Source organism: Carassius auratus, chromosome 3 (genome assembly GCF_003368295.1).
Source record: "Carassius auratus strain Wakin chromosome 3, ASM336829v1, whole genome shotgun sequence".
NCBI lineage: Eukaryota > Metazoa > Chordata > Actinopteri > Cypriniformes > Cyprinidae > Carassius > Carassius auratus.
The window spans coordinates 12,595,034-12,610,978 of NC_039245.1; the positions used below are offsets into that span (position 1 = coordinate 12,595,034).

At 41.2% G+C, this 15,945-nt stretch overlaps 1 protein-coding gene across 1 annotated transcript; it reads right to left on the reverse strand.

Moving 5' to 3' along the window:
• Positions 1-5,164: 5,164 nt before the first annotated feature.
• On the reverse strand, positions 5,165-14,990 carry LOC113054012 (CREB-binding protein-like). The gene is made up of 12 exons (XM_026219271.1): positions 14,946-14,990; positions 12,974-13,062; positions 11,281-11,421; positions 11,134-11,190; positions 10,851-10,928; positions 10,738-10,764; positions 10,030-10,143; positions 9,591-9,756; positions 9,317-9,484; positions 9,076-9,237; positions 8,701-8,982; positions 5,165-8,405 (listed from the first exon to the last, which is right to left on the reverse strand). The coding sequence occupies exons 1-12, from the start codon at positions 14,988-14,990 to the stop codon at positions 6,159-6,161; spliced, it is 3,576 nt and encodes a 1,191-aa protein (XP_026075056.1). The 3' UTR covers positions 5,165-6,158.
• Positions 14,991-15,945: the final 955 nt, after the last annotated feature.

The window sequence follows — 15,945 nt, forward strand, 5'->3', positions numbered from 1 at the left end:
GGCATGTGAAGGAAATGGGCTACAGGTGCCGCATTCCCCAGGTCAAGCCACTTTTGAACCAGAAACAGCAACAGAAGCACCTCACCTGGGCTACAGAGAAGCAGCACTGGACTGTTGCTCAGTGGTCCAAAGTACTTTTTTCAGATGAAAGAAAATTTTGCATGTCATTCGGAAATCAAGGTGCCAGAGTCTGGAGGAAGACTGGGGAGAAGGAAATGCCAAAATGCCTGAAGTCCAGTGTCAAGTACCCACAGTCAGTGATGGTCTGGGTCGCTTTATCAGCTGCTGGCGTTGGTCCACTGTGTTTTATCAAGGGCAGGGTCAATGCAGCTAGCTATCAGGAGATTGCTTCCATCTGCTGAAAAGCTTTATGGAGATGAAGATTTCATTTTTCAGCACGACCAGGTATCTGCTCACAGTGCCAAAACCACTGGTAAATGGTTTACTGACCATGGTATTACTGTGCTCAATTGGCCTGCCAACTCTCCTGACCTGAACCCCATAGAGAATCTGTGGGATATTGTGAAGAGAAAGTTGAGAGATGCAAGACCCAACACTCTGGATGAGCTTAAGGCCGCTATCGAAGCATCCTGGGCCTCCATAACACCTCAGCAGTGCCACAGGCTGATTGCCTCCATGCCACGCCGCATCATTTCTGCAAAAGGATTCCCGACCAAGTATTGAGTGCATAACTGAACATAATTATTTGAAGGTTGACTTTTTTTGTATTAAAAACACTTTTCTTTTATTGGTCGGATGAAATATGCAAATTTTTTGATCGGAATTTTGTGTTTTCATGAGCTGTATGCCAAAATCATCAGAATTAAAACAATAAAAGACCTGAAATATTTCAGTTGGTGTGCAATGAATCTAAAATAAATGAAAGTTTAATTTTTATCATTACATTACGGAAAATATTGAACTTTTATCACAATATTCTAATTTATGGAGAACCTGTAATTACAAAGGAATGAACAAACGGTTTCCAGGTTTAGATGGGGAGCTAGATTAAGCTGTTCCATATACTCTCAATACGGTTCATGAATCCTTAAAAAAAAAAAACACGACTGCAAGCCTTGCTGCTGTGGGCCCTTCACACAGAACTCGTTCTTGCGTTTAAAATGTGAGAAACGAATGAAGAAAGCTTGGTCTCGAGGCGCGTTTAACTTCATTTAGTCTTAAACGCTTCATTGCGATGAATCAACAGTACGGAAGGAAAACTATTAGAACGCAGCACGATATGGAACGCTGTCACAGTTGTTAGTATATTTTGCTGGACTAACCCTACAAAATAACGCAAATATAACGTAGACACATTTTCAAATTAAACTGCGCGAACACAATAGGCCGTTTCCCTGTTCACTCCGCTTGTGCTCCGGAACACAACAAGCACGAGGTCACGTAGCCTACACACTGAGAACTCAAGAGTGACACCTGCATTTAAAAACAGCAGCGAAACGCCTGAATACAGGAGTTACTCTCTACACTGCGTGCACAATTATTAGGCAAGTTGTATTTGACGATTAATTTTGTTATTGTACATAGTGCTCTTGGTCAATACAAAGTGTTTTTATCAAACCCTCAAATCTGAACATTTTAGTAAAAGTGAAGTTTTGGCGTTCTTAAGAGAACATGTACACCATCATTAGTCAACTATTAATGTGCAGAATTATGCAACTAAATGAAACAAAGACTTTCCCCATCTCACTTGTTTATTTTCACCTGTTAAAGTGAGAATAATAAATTTAATTTACAAATAAACATTTCTGAAATTTCAAGAAGAAAACAGTCACAAGCCTTCCTTCAGTTTTTGATCTGGTCAGAATCAACTTGGTGCAGCTGCAACCACAGCCTCCCAAAAACTGTTCAGAGAGGTGTACGGTTTACCTTCACTGTAAGTTTCCTGATTAAGAAGGGCCCAAAAGTTCTCATTAGGGTTTAAGTCAGGTGAAGAAGGAGGCCATGTCTTTAAGGCCTTTACTGGCCAGCCATGCAGTGGAGTACTTTGATGCATGTGATGGAGCGTTGTCTTGCATAAAAATCAAAGTCTTCTTGAAAGGTGCAGACTTTTTCCTGTACCACTGCTTGAAGAAAGTGTCTTCTAAAAATTGGCAGTAGGTCTGAGTTGATTTTGAGTCCATTTTGACTTTTTGCTACAAAACCTTTGATGGGTCTGTGATCATGCCCCAATATTAGATCTTTCAAGAGTGCTGCATCCCTGTGAAAGACTTTTTACAATTTTTGACTTTTCAGATTTTGTTAAATCTCTTTTTTTGCCTATTTTTCCTGAGGAGAAGAATCTTCCTAATAATTATGCACACCTTGATATAGGGTGTTGGTCTCCTTAGGCCACACCCTCCCTCGTTACACAAATACACATCAGATGATATGCATTAACTCCAATAAGCATGTCATTTTATACAACTTGTACTTGGAAAAATGGATGGATAAAAGCCTATGGATAAAATGATGTGTGTGCACAATTATTAGGCAGGTGACTATTTTGACCATATGTGTAAATGAAGATAACTGACTCACAGCTGTAAACCCATTTCTGCCACACAAGAAACATGCTTTGGTTATGGTTATGAGATGAAAAGTCGATATTACGGTATCAAAATCATGAGATACAAAGGCATTTCGTCAAAAATTGAGAACTTATAATTTATATCAAATTTAATGCGTCAATTTAAACTTTTTATATCATGAATATAACTTTTTGTCAATTTAGATTGTCCTGGATATGACTTGGTATGTCAATTCCAACTGTACCCTGAATATTTCATAACTTAAAAATCTATTTTCTCTTTGTGAGGCAGACATGGGCTCCCATGTACAGGTGCTGGTCATATAATTAGAATATCATCAAAGTTGATTCATTTCACTAATTCCATTCAAAAAGTGAAACTTGTATATTATATTCATTCATTACTCACAGACTGATATATTTCAAATGTTTATTTCTTTTAATTTTGATGATTAAACATTAATTGATTGATGAATTGATTAATTGATCAATGATAATGGGCAACTAAGGAAAATCCCAAATTCAGTATCTCAGAAAATTAGAATATTGTGAAAAGGTTCACTATTGAAGACACCTGGTGCCACACTCTAATCAGCTAATTAACTCAAAACACCTGCAAAGGCCTTTAAATGGTCTCTCAGTCTAGTTCTGTAGACTACATGATCATGGGTAGGAAAAAATAAGTGTACAAGCAGTAGGGATAACCACACCCTGGAGAGGATTATGAAACAAAACCCATTCAAAAATGTGTGGGAGATTCAAAAAGAGTGGGCTGCAGCTGGAGTAAGTGCTTCAAGAACCACTACACACAGACGTATGCAAGACATGGGTTTCAGCTGTCGCACTCCTTGTGTCAAGCCACTCTTGAACAACAGACAGCGTCAGAAGCGTCTCGCCTGGGCTAAAGACAAAAAGGACTGGACTGCTGCGGAGTGGACCAAAGTTTGGTCCAAAGTTATGTGCTTTGCTGAAAGTAAAATTTGCACTTCCTTTGGAAATCAGGGTGCCAGAGTCTGGAGGAAGAGAGGAAAGGCACACAATCCACGTTGTTTGAGGTCCAGTGTAAAGTTTCCACAGTCAGTGATGGTTTGGGGTGCCATATCATCTGCTGGTGTTGGTCCACTGTGTTTTCTGAGGTCCAAGTTCAACACAGCCATATTCCAGGCAGTTTTAGAGCATTTCATGCTTCCTGCTGCTGACCAACTTTATGGAGATACAGATTTCATATTCCAACAGGACTTGGCACCTGCACACAGAGCTAAAGCTACCAGTACCTGGTTTAAGGACCATGGTATCCCTGTTCTTTGATTCTTATGGCCAGCAAACTCGCCTGACCTTAATCCCACAGAAAATCTATGTGGTATTGTGAAGAGGAAGATGCAATATGCCAGACCCATGAATGCTGAAGAGCTGAAGGCCACTATCTGAGCAACCTGGGCTCTCATATCACCTGAGCAGTGCCACAGACTGATCGACTCCATGCCACGCCGCATTGCTGCAGTAATTCAGGCAAAAGGAGCCCCAACTAAGTACTGAGTGAAGTACATGCTCAAACTGTTCATGTTCATACTTTTCAGTTGGCCAAGATTTTAAAAAATCTTTTTCTTTTTTTTTTTTTGTATTGGTCTTAAGTAAAATTTGTGATTTTCCTTAGTTGTCAGTTATAATTATTAAAATTAAAAGAAATAAACATTTGAAATATATCAGTCTGTGCATAATGAATATAATATACAAGTTTCACTTTTTGAATGGAATTAGTGAAATCAACTTTTTGATGATATTCTAATTATATGACCAGCACATGTGTCAATTTAGACTTCAGTTTAACTTCAATTGAAACACTCATAACCATGACAATTCTAAATTGACAAAAATTTATATGTCAGTTCCAACTGAACCCTGAATATAAAACAAAAATCGATTTTCCCCTTGAGGCAGACATGGGCTTCCATGTAAAACAAATGATACTGTCGATCAATTTTTAGTAAACGATTAGTAATAATTGCCAGAGATGGGCAAAGTTTTTGACATCTCGCATAAATGTAGTATCTGCAAGACAAAGCATTTCTAAGTAAGTGAAGACACATACCTCAGTTTCTGTGATTTTCTATCATCACTCTTCAGACAGCGTCAGTGTGCAAGAGTTCTAGGGTTTCTCTAGAAGTGAAGATTGCGGTCATCCTATTACACTTATTGTAAGAACATACTATAAACAGGCCAGATTTAAAATGTAACATAACATTATTTTCACTAAACATTTCTAATGGCATATTTCACAATGTTAATCAAATGTCGGAATGCACATATAAATGGTGAATTGCAGTACAAGGGATCTAAACTGCAGTTGCATCTCTCGGGCTCCAGGAGGTGCAGTGAAGCCAGTGCAGAGCACACACTGCAATCTCACGCTGAAGATATGTAAAACAGTCAGTTCGTTGAACTAGCTACACATTTTCAGTTGCAATTAAACAGTAAATCTGATCATTGCATTTCTAATGTAATGTTCTGGTACATTAAAACTACACTGGCTTTATGTAAAAAACAGTCAGTCAGGTGTTAATTTCAAACTTTGGCATGTACATTTCCTAAGATCAGAATTTAGCGAATATGCAAATCGAAGTCACCAGAAGCATCGCATCTGTTGCACACAGTTTATTTAACAATATGGTATATAAGTACGAAACAAGTTCTTAACCAGTTTATACAGCGATCTCAATCTTTTTTCCTTTTATTTACAGTATGTCATCAAGCTGCATGATTTACATTAAAGAATCGTTCACCTTCAATTCAAGTTTCATGAGAAGAAAAACAAAAGAGGTTGATTGAAGAACTCTTTGAACAAATCAGCAGTCAGACGAAGCTCCAGCCTCATACGCGAGGTGGAGGGGACATCATTGATGTTTCAGAGATCAAATGAGAAAACAGGAACATCTTCCTACAAGAGACAACGACTGAATCCAGGCCAATAAATTAATGCATTTGGGCACCTTGAAAAATAAGAGTAACTTTCACAATTTGCTCACGTTTGTGTGTGTATGCGTGTGCGCAGTATCCAAGCTCCTTTCTGTACAAATGAATACAGGTCCTCTGTACAAACTCCACAGTTTGGAGAGAAAAAGGCGGCGTGTCCTTTTCCAAACCTGGTAAATGTGAATACGGAATAAGGAATAAGGATTGATCCTGATCCTAATTCCACACCGAGTATCTTACAGTCCCCTAAATACTCACACACACTCACAAAACACAAAAAAAACTAAACAAAAACGCATTTCAGTTTGCAAACATACAAAACGAAAGTCTTCAATAATAAAACCAAATATTTTGCCTTGAGAAATTCCATTTAAAAAGTCCATAAGCTCAAAATAACGCCCTCCCCGAAAAAACAACGAAAACAAAACAATTAAAAATGTAACTCGTAGACCAGGACAGCCATTCTGCCGGTCTGACAACCCTCCCAGAAAAAAAACCCTTTGTGATTCTGCTCTTTACACAGTAAATTCAATCCCTCAAACAAGGAAGAAAAAGTCCATTGGTTGTGTAAACCTATTAGTTCATTTAGTTGTCTTCTCAAATTTTTATTTTTTTTGTATAGAAAACACACCTCTCTTTTCAAAAAGAACGTCTCTTAATGCTACAATCCCTCGACAAACTTCTCTAACGTGTCTCCCGTGGTGTCCCCAACCATACTCAAGTCGTTGGTCAGCCCTCCACGGTTTGGCGTGTTCAGCTGCGGAAGCATTGCATTCTGTTCGGGTGTGCACAGGTGAGCCTGGTCCATGGGGCCGGACATGGGTCCCGCCAGGCTGGGGTGGGACACGCCAGAGTGCAGGGCGGCGTGCTGAGGCGACGGCAGGGGCTGCATGCGCGGGGACGGGCTGGAATGTGGCGGCTGTTGGGACGGGGGACGGGGCGATTGCACAGGTGCAGGCGACCTCACTTGGTTGCCCAGCACGTTGGCCATGGCCTGTCCGGACAGGTGAGCTCCCTGCGGCTGTCCTGCAAGCATGTGGGGCTGGGGACTCATGGAAGCAGCCTGTGCCGGTGATCCCATTTGCTGCTTCAGCATCTGCTGCTGCTGCTGTTGTTGCTGCTGCTGCTGCATCATGCGCTGTTGCAGCATGTTTTGCTGGGCGTCCATGCTCATCCCAGTCTGGCCCATCTGAGCCATGGGCGGCATCTGACCCATTGGCCCAGTGCCTCCTTGCATGGACATCTGCTGCTGCATGCGGATTTGCGAGTAACTGGCCGGGCCTTGAGGTTGTGGGAATCTTCCTCGTCCTGGAGGCATCGCTCCCTGTTGTTGCTGTTGCTGCTGCATGCGCATTAGTTGCCTGCGGAACAGCTGCTGGTTTCCATTGTGCGCAGGGTTCATCATTTGTCCCTGGGATCCGAGGGCGCCCATGGCTTGGGTGGCGACTGGCTGAGGCTGCTGAGGTGGCATGACGGGTCTCTGAACGGGGCCTGTTTGCATCGCAGCCATGTTCTGCATCCCTGGCTGACCTGCGAGCATGGCCTGCGGGTTCTGCTGCTGCGGTTGGCTGGCTTGGTATTTCGCCGTCCGCTGTTTGATAAACGCGGCCATGAGATGCGGGTTCGACTTGAGGATATTGAGGACCTGCTGTTGCTGCTGAGGGGAACTTGGTGATTTTAATGTGCGCAGCAGATCCTGCAGTGCTCCTGGAGCAATGCTGCTGGTCAACCCTCTTTGCTGCATGCCTTGTTGCTGCGGGGCTTGTGGCTGCGCCTGTTGGGGCGGCATGACGGACTGCATCTGTCGTGGCTGCTGCTGTTGCTGCATCATGGCGCGCTGCATCATTTGCGCCTGTTGCGGTGTCTGCGCTACCTGAGACTGCTGCGGGGCCATGGCCATCTGCTGCGGTGGCACTTGCTGTGGCGGAGGCGCCTGCGGATTCTGCATGGACCCTTGCATCCCAGCTGGCCACTGGCCAGGCTGCATGTTCTGAACCATCTGAGGACCACGAGGTGCCATCATTTGCATGGGTGTCATCATACGAGGTTGGTTCATCGGCATGCCATTCACGTTCATATTCATCCTGTAGTCTTGCTGCTGCTGCTGTTGTTGTTGCTGCTGCTGAACTTTGGTCATCATCTCTATTTGTTTCGCAACCTTCAAAGCCTGCTGTTGCTGCGGAGAAGGCTGGGGCTGTTGTTGAGGCGGCATGGGCAGGGGTGACTGCTGCTGGGGCAGAGGCGAGGACTGCGGGCCTGGCTTACCCTGCGGTCCTGGTGTAGGTGGTTGGTTGGGGAAGGTCTGCACCATTCCAGCCACATTTGGATGCGTCTGCTGGGGCTGGTTGGCTAATGGCTGCGAGGTCTGAGGCGTGTTAGGCTGCTGTAGCTGCTGAGAGTTGGGCGTCCCTGGACCTCCTGAGGTAGTTGGGGAGGGCAGACTGGAAGGCATTCCTCTGCCCTGCATGAGTGCCATTCGCCGGCGCATCATCTGTGCCTGCTGCAGCCGCTGCTGAATCTGCTGCTGCCGCAACTTGTGCTTGATATTGAGACAGAAGGGCACAGGGCACTTGTTCTCCTGGCAGTGCTTGGCATGGTAGCAGCACAACGCGATGAGTTGCTTGCAAACAGGGCAGCCTCCGTTGGTCTTGCGCTTGCAGCCCTTGGTATGCTGCACTACACGCTTCATCTTCTGACAAGATGGCAGAGAACAGTTGGCATTGCGGCACTGGCAGGCATGCACCAGCGACTGGATGCAGCGTTGGATGCTGAGGCGTCGACTCTCCTGTGGGCTCTTGTTGGCTTCGCCGCCCTGGTTGTTGCTGTCGTCGTCCAGGCCCAAACCCCACTTCACCATTTGGTGCTCATGGCCCTTGGAGTTGTAGCAGTTAATGCACAGATCAAAGTCCTGAAAGAAATCAGAAAAATAATTGATATAATCTTCTGGACATTCCTAGCACAGAATGTTAATTCACTGTTGTACGACTGGAGATTGGTGTTATATTTACAGTTGGAGACACAGTTGTCAAGCAAGGTTCGCTCCTTGAGAGGTTTGAACCTGCAACATTCTAGTTTAAACCTTATTTATATCTTAATAAATTTGTGATAAAATAGTAGTGTCGGTTTTTACAAAACATCTGTTGGATTGCAAACAATGGCAACAGACTAAACAGCTCTGTCAAAGCCACAAAGAGAAGACTGACCTCGCAAACGGTGCAATGCCAGCGTGTCTCTACGTGGTGCTTGCATACGTTGCAAGTGTACACAAATCGGTCATGGCCCTGATTGTGTAGCTCCACCAGCATGCACATAGAGCTCCATTTGCAGCGGCGTAGGGAACTGAACTCCCAGTGCTTGTCCCTGGCCAGTGTCAGGAAGGCATCACGGCCGTCCATCAGATCGCAGGTCAGCAGCGGGTCAGGATCCATGATCGGAGGCAGGGTGTTGATCATTGGACCAGCATGCAGGTGGATCACGAAGAAGACCTGGATTTTAGGAAGCCAGAGGGGTTCTGGTAAGTACTTGGCACACCAAGCGAAATAAATGGTATTCAAGTAAGCAAAATTGTCAGGTCCAACCTCTTTGTGCTTCTCCATTGTTGCATACAGCTTCTGGGACAGGTCATTAGCTACATTCGGCATCCCAGGCTTCTTTTTGTTTGCGCGGCTCATGCTGCTCTTATTTTTATTGGTCTTTTTATTGTTCTTCTTTTTGGCATTTTTGCTGTCAACTTGGGTACCCTGTAGAAGAAAACAATTAAAAAAAATGGCTACAGACTACACTAAATACTCATTCAGACCATTTGACTCTCTGACTAACCTCTGTTGTCTCAACGGTGGCTGTATTCTCCTCCTTCTTCCTTTCCTCCTCCTCTTGCTCCAGCTCCTTGATGCTTTCCTCTAGAACATTAGGCCAGAAATCACCCTCGAAATAGGGCAGCTCATTGGCACTTGTAAGCCGGTCCTCTGTGGCCTGCTTAAATATGTCCTGCATAACACAAGTGAGTCATATCTGTGTCAGTGTGACGTTAACCTGTCGTGAAAGAAAATTAACAGACCGCGTATCAACAAAAACAAATTCAGTATTGGCATACTTTATAGTCATGGAGTATTCTTTCTGCAAAGGCTTTGTCCAGCATTTTGCGGTACCACTCCTGCAGTCTTTTAGGCTTGGGAATCTTCTGATCAGAGGGGTGACAGTGGAAGATGTAGTCATCTCCTTCACTAGGTGGGCAGGCCCAAATATGGCCAGTCACATACCTGTAGGTGGGAAAATCAAACCCATTAGTGCATAACCCTACCAATACAGTTCACAAAAGCAAGTTTTTCAACAGTGTTAAAGGTGAAGTGAAAAATAAAGACTTTTAAACAAGTTTCCCGGTTTATTTTTTGTTGGACCAACAGCTTATGAATGGTTTATTTATTGTGTACTCGTCATTTTAAGCTGAGATTTGAGAAAGCAAGTATTTTAACACTAAAAACGATTACACACAATCTTTAAGAAACAATTTTAAAATTCAAGGTGGTACATACCCAAGTTTCTTAACATACTCCAAATAACCGATGAGGATTTCATGGTAAACTGCGGTTCTTAGCATCCGAGGCTTGAAGAAGTGAATACTGTCAAGATATGATATGTATACCCGTCTGGAAAGAGAAGTCAAATAAGAAAACCAGTCAGTTCAATCTGTTCAAGACAATATCCCTTTTTCTAGGGATGCACCGATACCACTTTTCCAGTTCTCACCCGATACGATACTTTTATTTCTGGTACTTGCCGATACAGAATGCTGATACAGCTTTTTTATAGCATTGTATTTATATTTTTATATTGGGTACAGAAACCAAAAGGGTATGTATAATGTTAGCTGGTTGACTTTATTAAATAGAGTCAAACCAAAATCTTCAGACACCTTCAACATTTTACATTATCACAGTTTATTCTCTATACTTTACGATATGGTAATAAAATATGACAAAAACTCATAGTTAAACTGTGTCAGAACAAATTCATCTCGATAAAGTTAGATAGCTGATAGAAAGGAATGTAATTGATTACAATCAACAATCAACTAATCAATACGTAGTCGGGCAACCCCTAGACTTAATGACTGTCCACGGTTTAAAGAATTTTGGGGTATAATTTCTCAGTTTATTTCGCAATCCTCACTTACATAAATTAACTGTAGTGTCCTTTACCCAGTAGTAAAAAAAAAATATATATTCATAATATATATTCACTTCTTCAGGCAGTTGTCACAGATGAAACTGTTAAAGGAAGAAGAGACAAAGCAGTTGTAGGATCATGTCATGTCCTGCCAAATGTCAGGCGAATAGCGGGACAAGATGCCTACCCTGATGGCCAGATGACGTCATAATGCAGTACACAGATTTGATGCATCTTCCGACCACAGTCTTTACATTCGACAAAGCTGTTAGACAAAAGGTGTTAAAAACACAACTTCAACAAGCATGTTAACTCTCATATACATACATACATACATATATATATATATATATATATATATATATATATATATATATATATATATGCATTAATATACATACTATAAAGATTCTGTATATAATCTAAACCCCACTGGAGAAAATTATTTAAATAAATTAAAATGGTCTTACGGCTCAGGGTCCAACATGTCATTTTTCTTCTTTTCAAACTGTTCCTTTGATATCATACTGCAGAGAGATATACAAGATCAATTCTACACCGCACCTTCATACGTGCACAAGTGAAAGATAAACTGTGTAATTTAACAGAAGTAAAACCTCAAAGCCTTCTGGGCGGCAGATACGTACGTCTGCGGCTGGGCCGGGTCGTCTCCCAGGGTGACACTGTCGCCCTGAATCTCGTTGAAGCACTTCTCACAGAAGTGATACCTGTCGGCAACAAGGCCATATTTGGGTGAACTGGGGCCAGCACACAAGAGAACAGGCAAACCGGCACACGGAGAGCAGCACAAGAGCGAAGAACACAGGGTCGGGCAGAGATCGACACACAGCAAACAGGCCAAGGCAGAGCACAGGTTAGCATTCAAACTCACAAATGAACGTGAAATCAAAAAATGACGGATGACTACAAAATGGTCTTTTCATGCACTAGAAAGTAACTACATGCCTTTTCTGGTTGACTTTAAGAACAATTTAAAAACATGAAACAGAAATGAAGACAATGAGATGGAGATGAGAAACATGCTAGGGCTGTGCAAAAAATCGAATGCGATTTTCATGCGCATCTCATCAGTAAAGATGCTCCTGTAATTAGAAGTATATCTCCAGCACGTGCATTCAGATCAGGGTTGCTAGGTTTTCACAACAAATCCTGCCCAGTTGCTTCTTAAAACGAGTCCAAAACTAGCCCAGTTGCTAGTCGCAATAAAAATTCCTCCCCGGGGTTAAAATATAAATTTTTTGGAAGGGTTGCCCTGGTAAAATTCGCATTTTAGGGGATAAATATCAAGTTATTGGTATTGGGATTGCTTCAAACCGCGGACATGAAAAACAATCGCAGACTTGGCAACACTGATTCAGGTGGAGCGGCAGTTAATACACAGAGCCGAAATCTACTGACAACTAACACAAAATCGCTTTCAAAATTGACAAAGAATCGCTTGCGATTTTAACATCGATTTTGTATAGATTGTCAGTGAATCAGTGAATTTCGGCTCTGTATTGTAAATTCCAACTGGTGTTGCCAAGTCTGTGGTTGTTTTTCATGTCCGCATGTCTAAGCGACCCCAATACAAATAACGTGATATTTAGCCCCTAAAATGCGAATTTTACAAAGGCAAACCTGATAAAAAAAAAACGCATATTTTAATCACGGGAAGCAATTTTTTTTTTACCAGGGAACCTCCCGGAAACACGACTGGGCTAGTTTTGAGAAGCAACTGGGCAAGATTTGTTGTGAAAACCTGGCAACCCTGATCTGAACGCACGTGCTTGAGATATACTTCTAATTACAGAAGCGTCTTTACTGATGAGATTTGCACAGCCCTAAAACATTCACTAATGTCAGTTATAGAAAAGTGATGCACCAGAGCTTTTCCAGGAATACTATTTTTAATACCATGACAATTAAGGCTATAATATTTTTGGAGTGATTTTTTAAGATAAAAACTGTGATTTACAGGGTTGCAGTTCTGTAAAAATTGTGATGTCATATTTTGGTTTTATTCTGATTAAATGTGCAGCCCTAAAGAACAGTTTTCAGGATTTACACAAACACTAGTGGGCTGGTGGGTTGGAGATCGAGGCTTGACCCACAAAGTATCACCAATTTAACCTTAAGCAAGACGCTTAACCTTTGAGCTTGTTTTTATGACTGTTTATTAGGTGCAAACAACTTTTAGTTAACTGAGTGGTAAAAATCACAATCCTGATCTCAGTGCATCACAGTCCCACTCGGAAAGTCATTAATGACCTTCTCATTTCTCACACCACTGATCATGTCAAGGGTTACCTGTTTTGGTAGCTGTAATATGTGCCGTCTCTGGAGATCGTACAGAGCTGTTTGCCATAGCAGCAAAGCGTCTGAGGTGAAAACTCGTACTGTGGAGACAGAGAAAAAGCAATTCAAGTTCCAGGCTTTTTAACAAACACAATTAAGTTTTCAATCAAACTTGTTGAAAAAATTAAATATAAACTGTGGATGTCAAATGAAACCTGACAGAAATTACAGATTTACTAAAGTTTTCAAAATTATCATTTGATAATAGTTATAAAACTGACAGTTTAAAAGCTCAGACTTTGTTTTATATCAAATGTAAAAAAAAAAAATAAATTCTTATTGCGATTTTAGGATGGAAGGCGAGGTATAAATGCTTTACAATTGTATTCATGCACTGAAAAAGCACTGACTAAAATATATTAAGCGTTGGTTTTGGCACACCAAAAAAAAGATTTTGGCTGGAACCAAAAACTTTTTTAACTGTTTATATTGTAGTTAATAATAACAACATTGAGTTGCACTTCAGAGATGCTCTCAGTTTCAGGTTAATGGAGTTTGAGCTCATTTGAAGCATTCACTTAAGCTAACCACTCTTTTCCTGGAGAAAGAAGCTCCAGTTCTCAACTTGCTTCTAATCAATTAACTCAAAACACCTGCGAAGCCTTTAAATGGTCTCTCAGTCTAGTTCTGTAGACTACACAATCATGAGGAAGACTGCTGACTTGACAGTTGTCCGAAAGACGACCATTGACACCTTGCACAAGGAGGGCAAGACACAAAAGTTCATTGCAAAATAGGCTGGCTGTTCACAGAGATCTGTGTCCAAGAACATTAATAGAGAGGCGAAGGGAAGGAAAAGATGTGTACAAGCAATAGGGATAACCACACTCTGGAGAGGATTGTGAAACAAAACCCATTCAAAAATGTGGGGGAGATTCACAAAGAGTGGACTGCAGCTGGAGTCAGTGCTTCAAGAACCACTACGGACAGACGTATGTAAGACATGGGTTTCAGCTGTCGCATTCCTTGTGTCAAGCCACTGTTAAACAACAGACAGCGTCAGAAGCGTCTCGCCTGGGCTAAAGACAACAAGGACTGGACTGCTGCTGATTGGTCCAAAGTTTGGTCCAAAGTTATGTTCTCTGATGTAAGTAAATTTTGCATTTCCTTTGAAAATCAGGGTGCCAGAGTCTGGGGGAAGAGAGGAGAGGCACACAATCCATGATGTCATCTGCTGGTGTTGGTCCACTTTGTTTTCTGAGGTCCAAGGTCAACGCAGCCGTACAGGAAGTTTAAGAGTACTTCATGCTTCACCTGCACACAGTGCCAAAGCTACCAATACCTGGTTTAAGGACCATGGTATCCCTGTTCTCAATTGGCCAGCAAACTTACCTGACCTTAACACCACAGAAAATCTAAGGGGTATTGTGAAGAGGAAGATGCGATATGCCAGACCCAAGAATGCAGAAGAGCTGAAGGCCACTATCAGAGCAACCTGGGATCTCATAACACCTGAGCAGTGCCACAGACTGATCGACTCCATGCCACGCTGCACTGCTGCAGTAATTCAGGCAAAAGGAGCCCCAACTAAGTACTGAGTGCTGTACGTGCTCATACTGTTCATGTTCATACTTTTCAGTTGGCCAAGAAAATCCTAATTTTAGAAAATCCTAATCCTTTTTCTAAAAATCCTTTCTTTGTATTGGTCTTAAATTATATTCTAATTTTCTGAGATACTGAATTAGAGATTTTCCTCAGTTGTCAGTTATAATCATCAAAATTAAAAGAAATTAACATTTGAAATATATTAGTCTGTGTTTAATGAATGAATATAATATACAAGTTAAACTTTTTGAATGGAATTAGTGAAATAAATCAACTTTTTGATGATACTCTAATTATATGACCAGCACCTGTATTTGCTGACTGTATGGAAAGTTTATAATGATATATTTTAGCTCAACATCTAGAGATGTTCTGATACCCTTTTTCTCTTCCCGATACCGATTCCGATATCTGGGCTCAGCATATCGGCCGATACAGAGAACTGGTCCGATACCTGGGTGTGTATCTGTATATACAGCTGTATAAACTACAAGCCCTGTGTAAATTGCTAAAGTTATTTTATGGTGTGCTTCAGACTGATCCCTTAATAAAACATGAACAAATACATGGTGAACTACTGTATTCATTACAGTATTTTTATTATCTGACATAAATTTGACAGTATTATTTACTTTCTTATGCGAAAAAGAACTTCAAATGCAGCCAAAAATCAAACAACGCAAACTAAAAAAGGTATTTTAGTTTTACAATATAACTGTATAAAAAACTGCAACAAATAAGTCTAGATATATATGATATATTAATCAGATAATCTCTTTACAACAAAAGTTAAAAACAAGCAACCGTCTGGGCATAATTATTATCATTAATAGAGACGTATTATCAGAGGTGGGTAGTAACGAGTTACATTTACTTCGTTACATTTACTTGAGTAATTTTTCGTGGTAACTAATACTTTTCGGAGTATATTTAAAGATGGGTACTTTATACTCTTACTTGAGTAAATTTTTGGGGAAAAATCTGTACTTTTACTTCGTTACTGTGGGCGACGCCCCTCTCGTTACTTTATCTTCATGCAATAAATGTTATAAATGCTTCAGTTTATTCCAAACGCGCCGTCTACTTTTCTCTGGGCAATGACCCATACAGAAATGTAATATATGTCAATATATGTAAATTACATATATAATATCAGTGCCCATGTATGTCTGCTGCATATATGAGAATATATGCAAAACTCATATATGTAAAACACATAGACATATATGAAACATATATTTCAAAATATATAAAAAATGGCCGTTTTCATGTAAGTGCCATATATTTTCGCATATATGCACATATATGTGAAATATATGCAAGACGCATATATGTATTTATTTCTAGAGTACATACTTTCACTTATATTAGGGATACAA

Bases quoted from the DNA above. Each gene is read 5' to 3' on its own strand.
- LOC113054012 (XM_026219271.1), bottom strand. From the start codon at position 14,990: ATGCTGAGCCCAGATATCGGAATCGGTATCGGGAAGAGAAAAAGG. The intron at 11,191-11,280 runs GTTTTACTTCTG...ATCTCTCTGCAG, and splicing joins GCCGCCCAGAAGGCTTTGAG to TATGATATCAAAGGAACAGT. The intron at 9,238-9,316 runs GTTAGTCAGAGA...TTTCTTCTACAG, and splicing joins CCACCGTTGAGACAACAGAG to GGTACCCAAGTTGACAGCAA.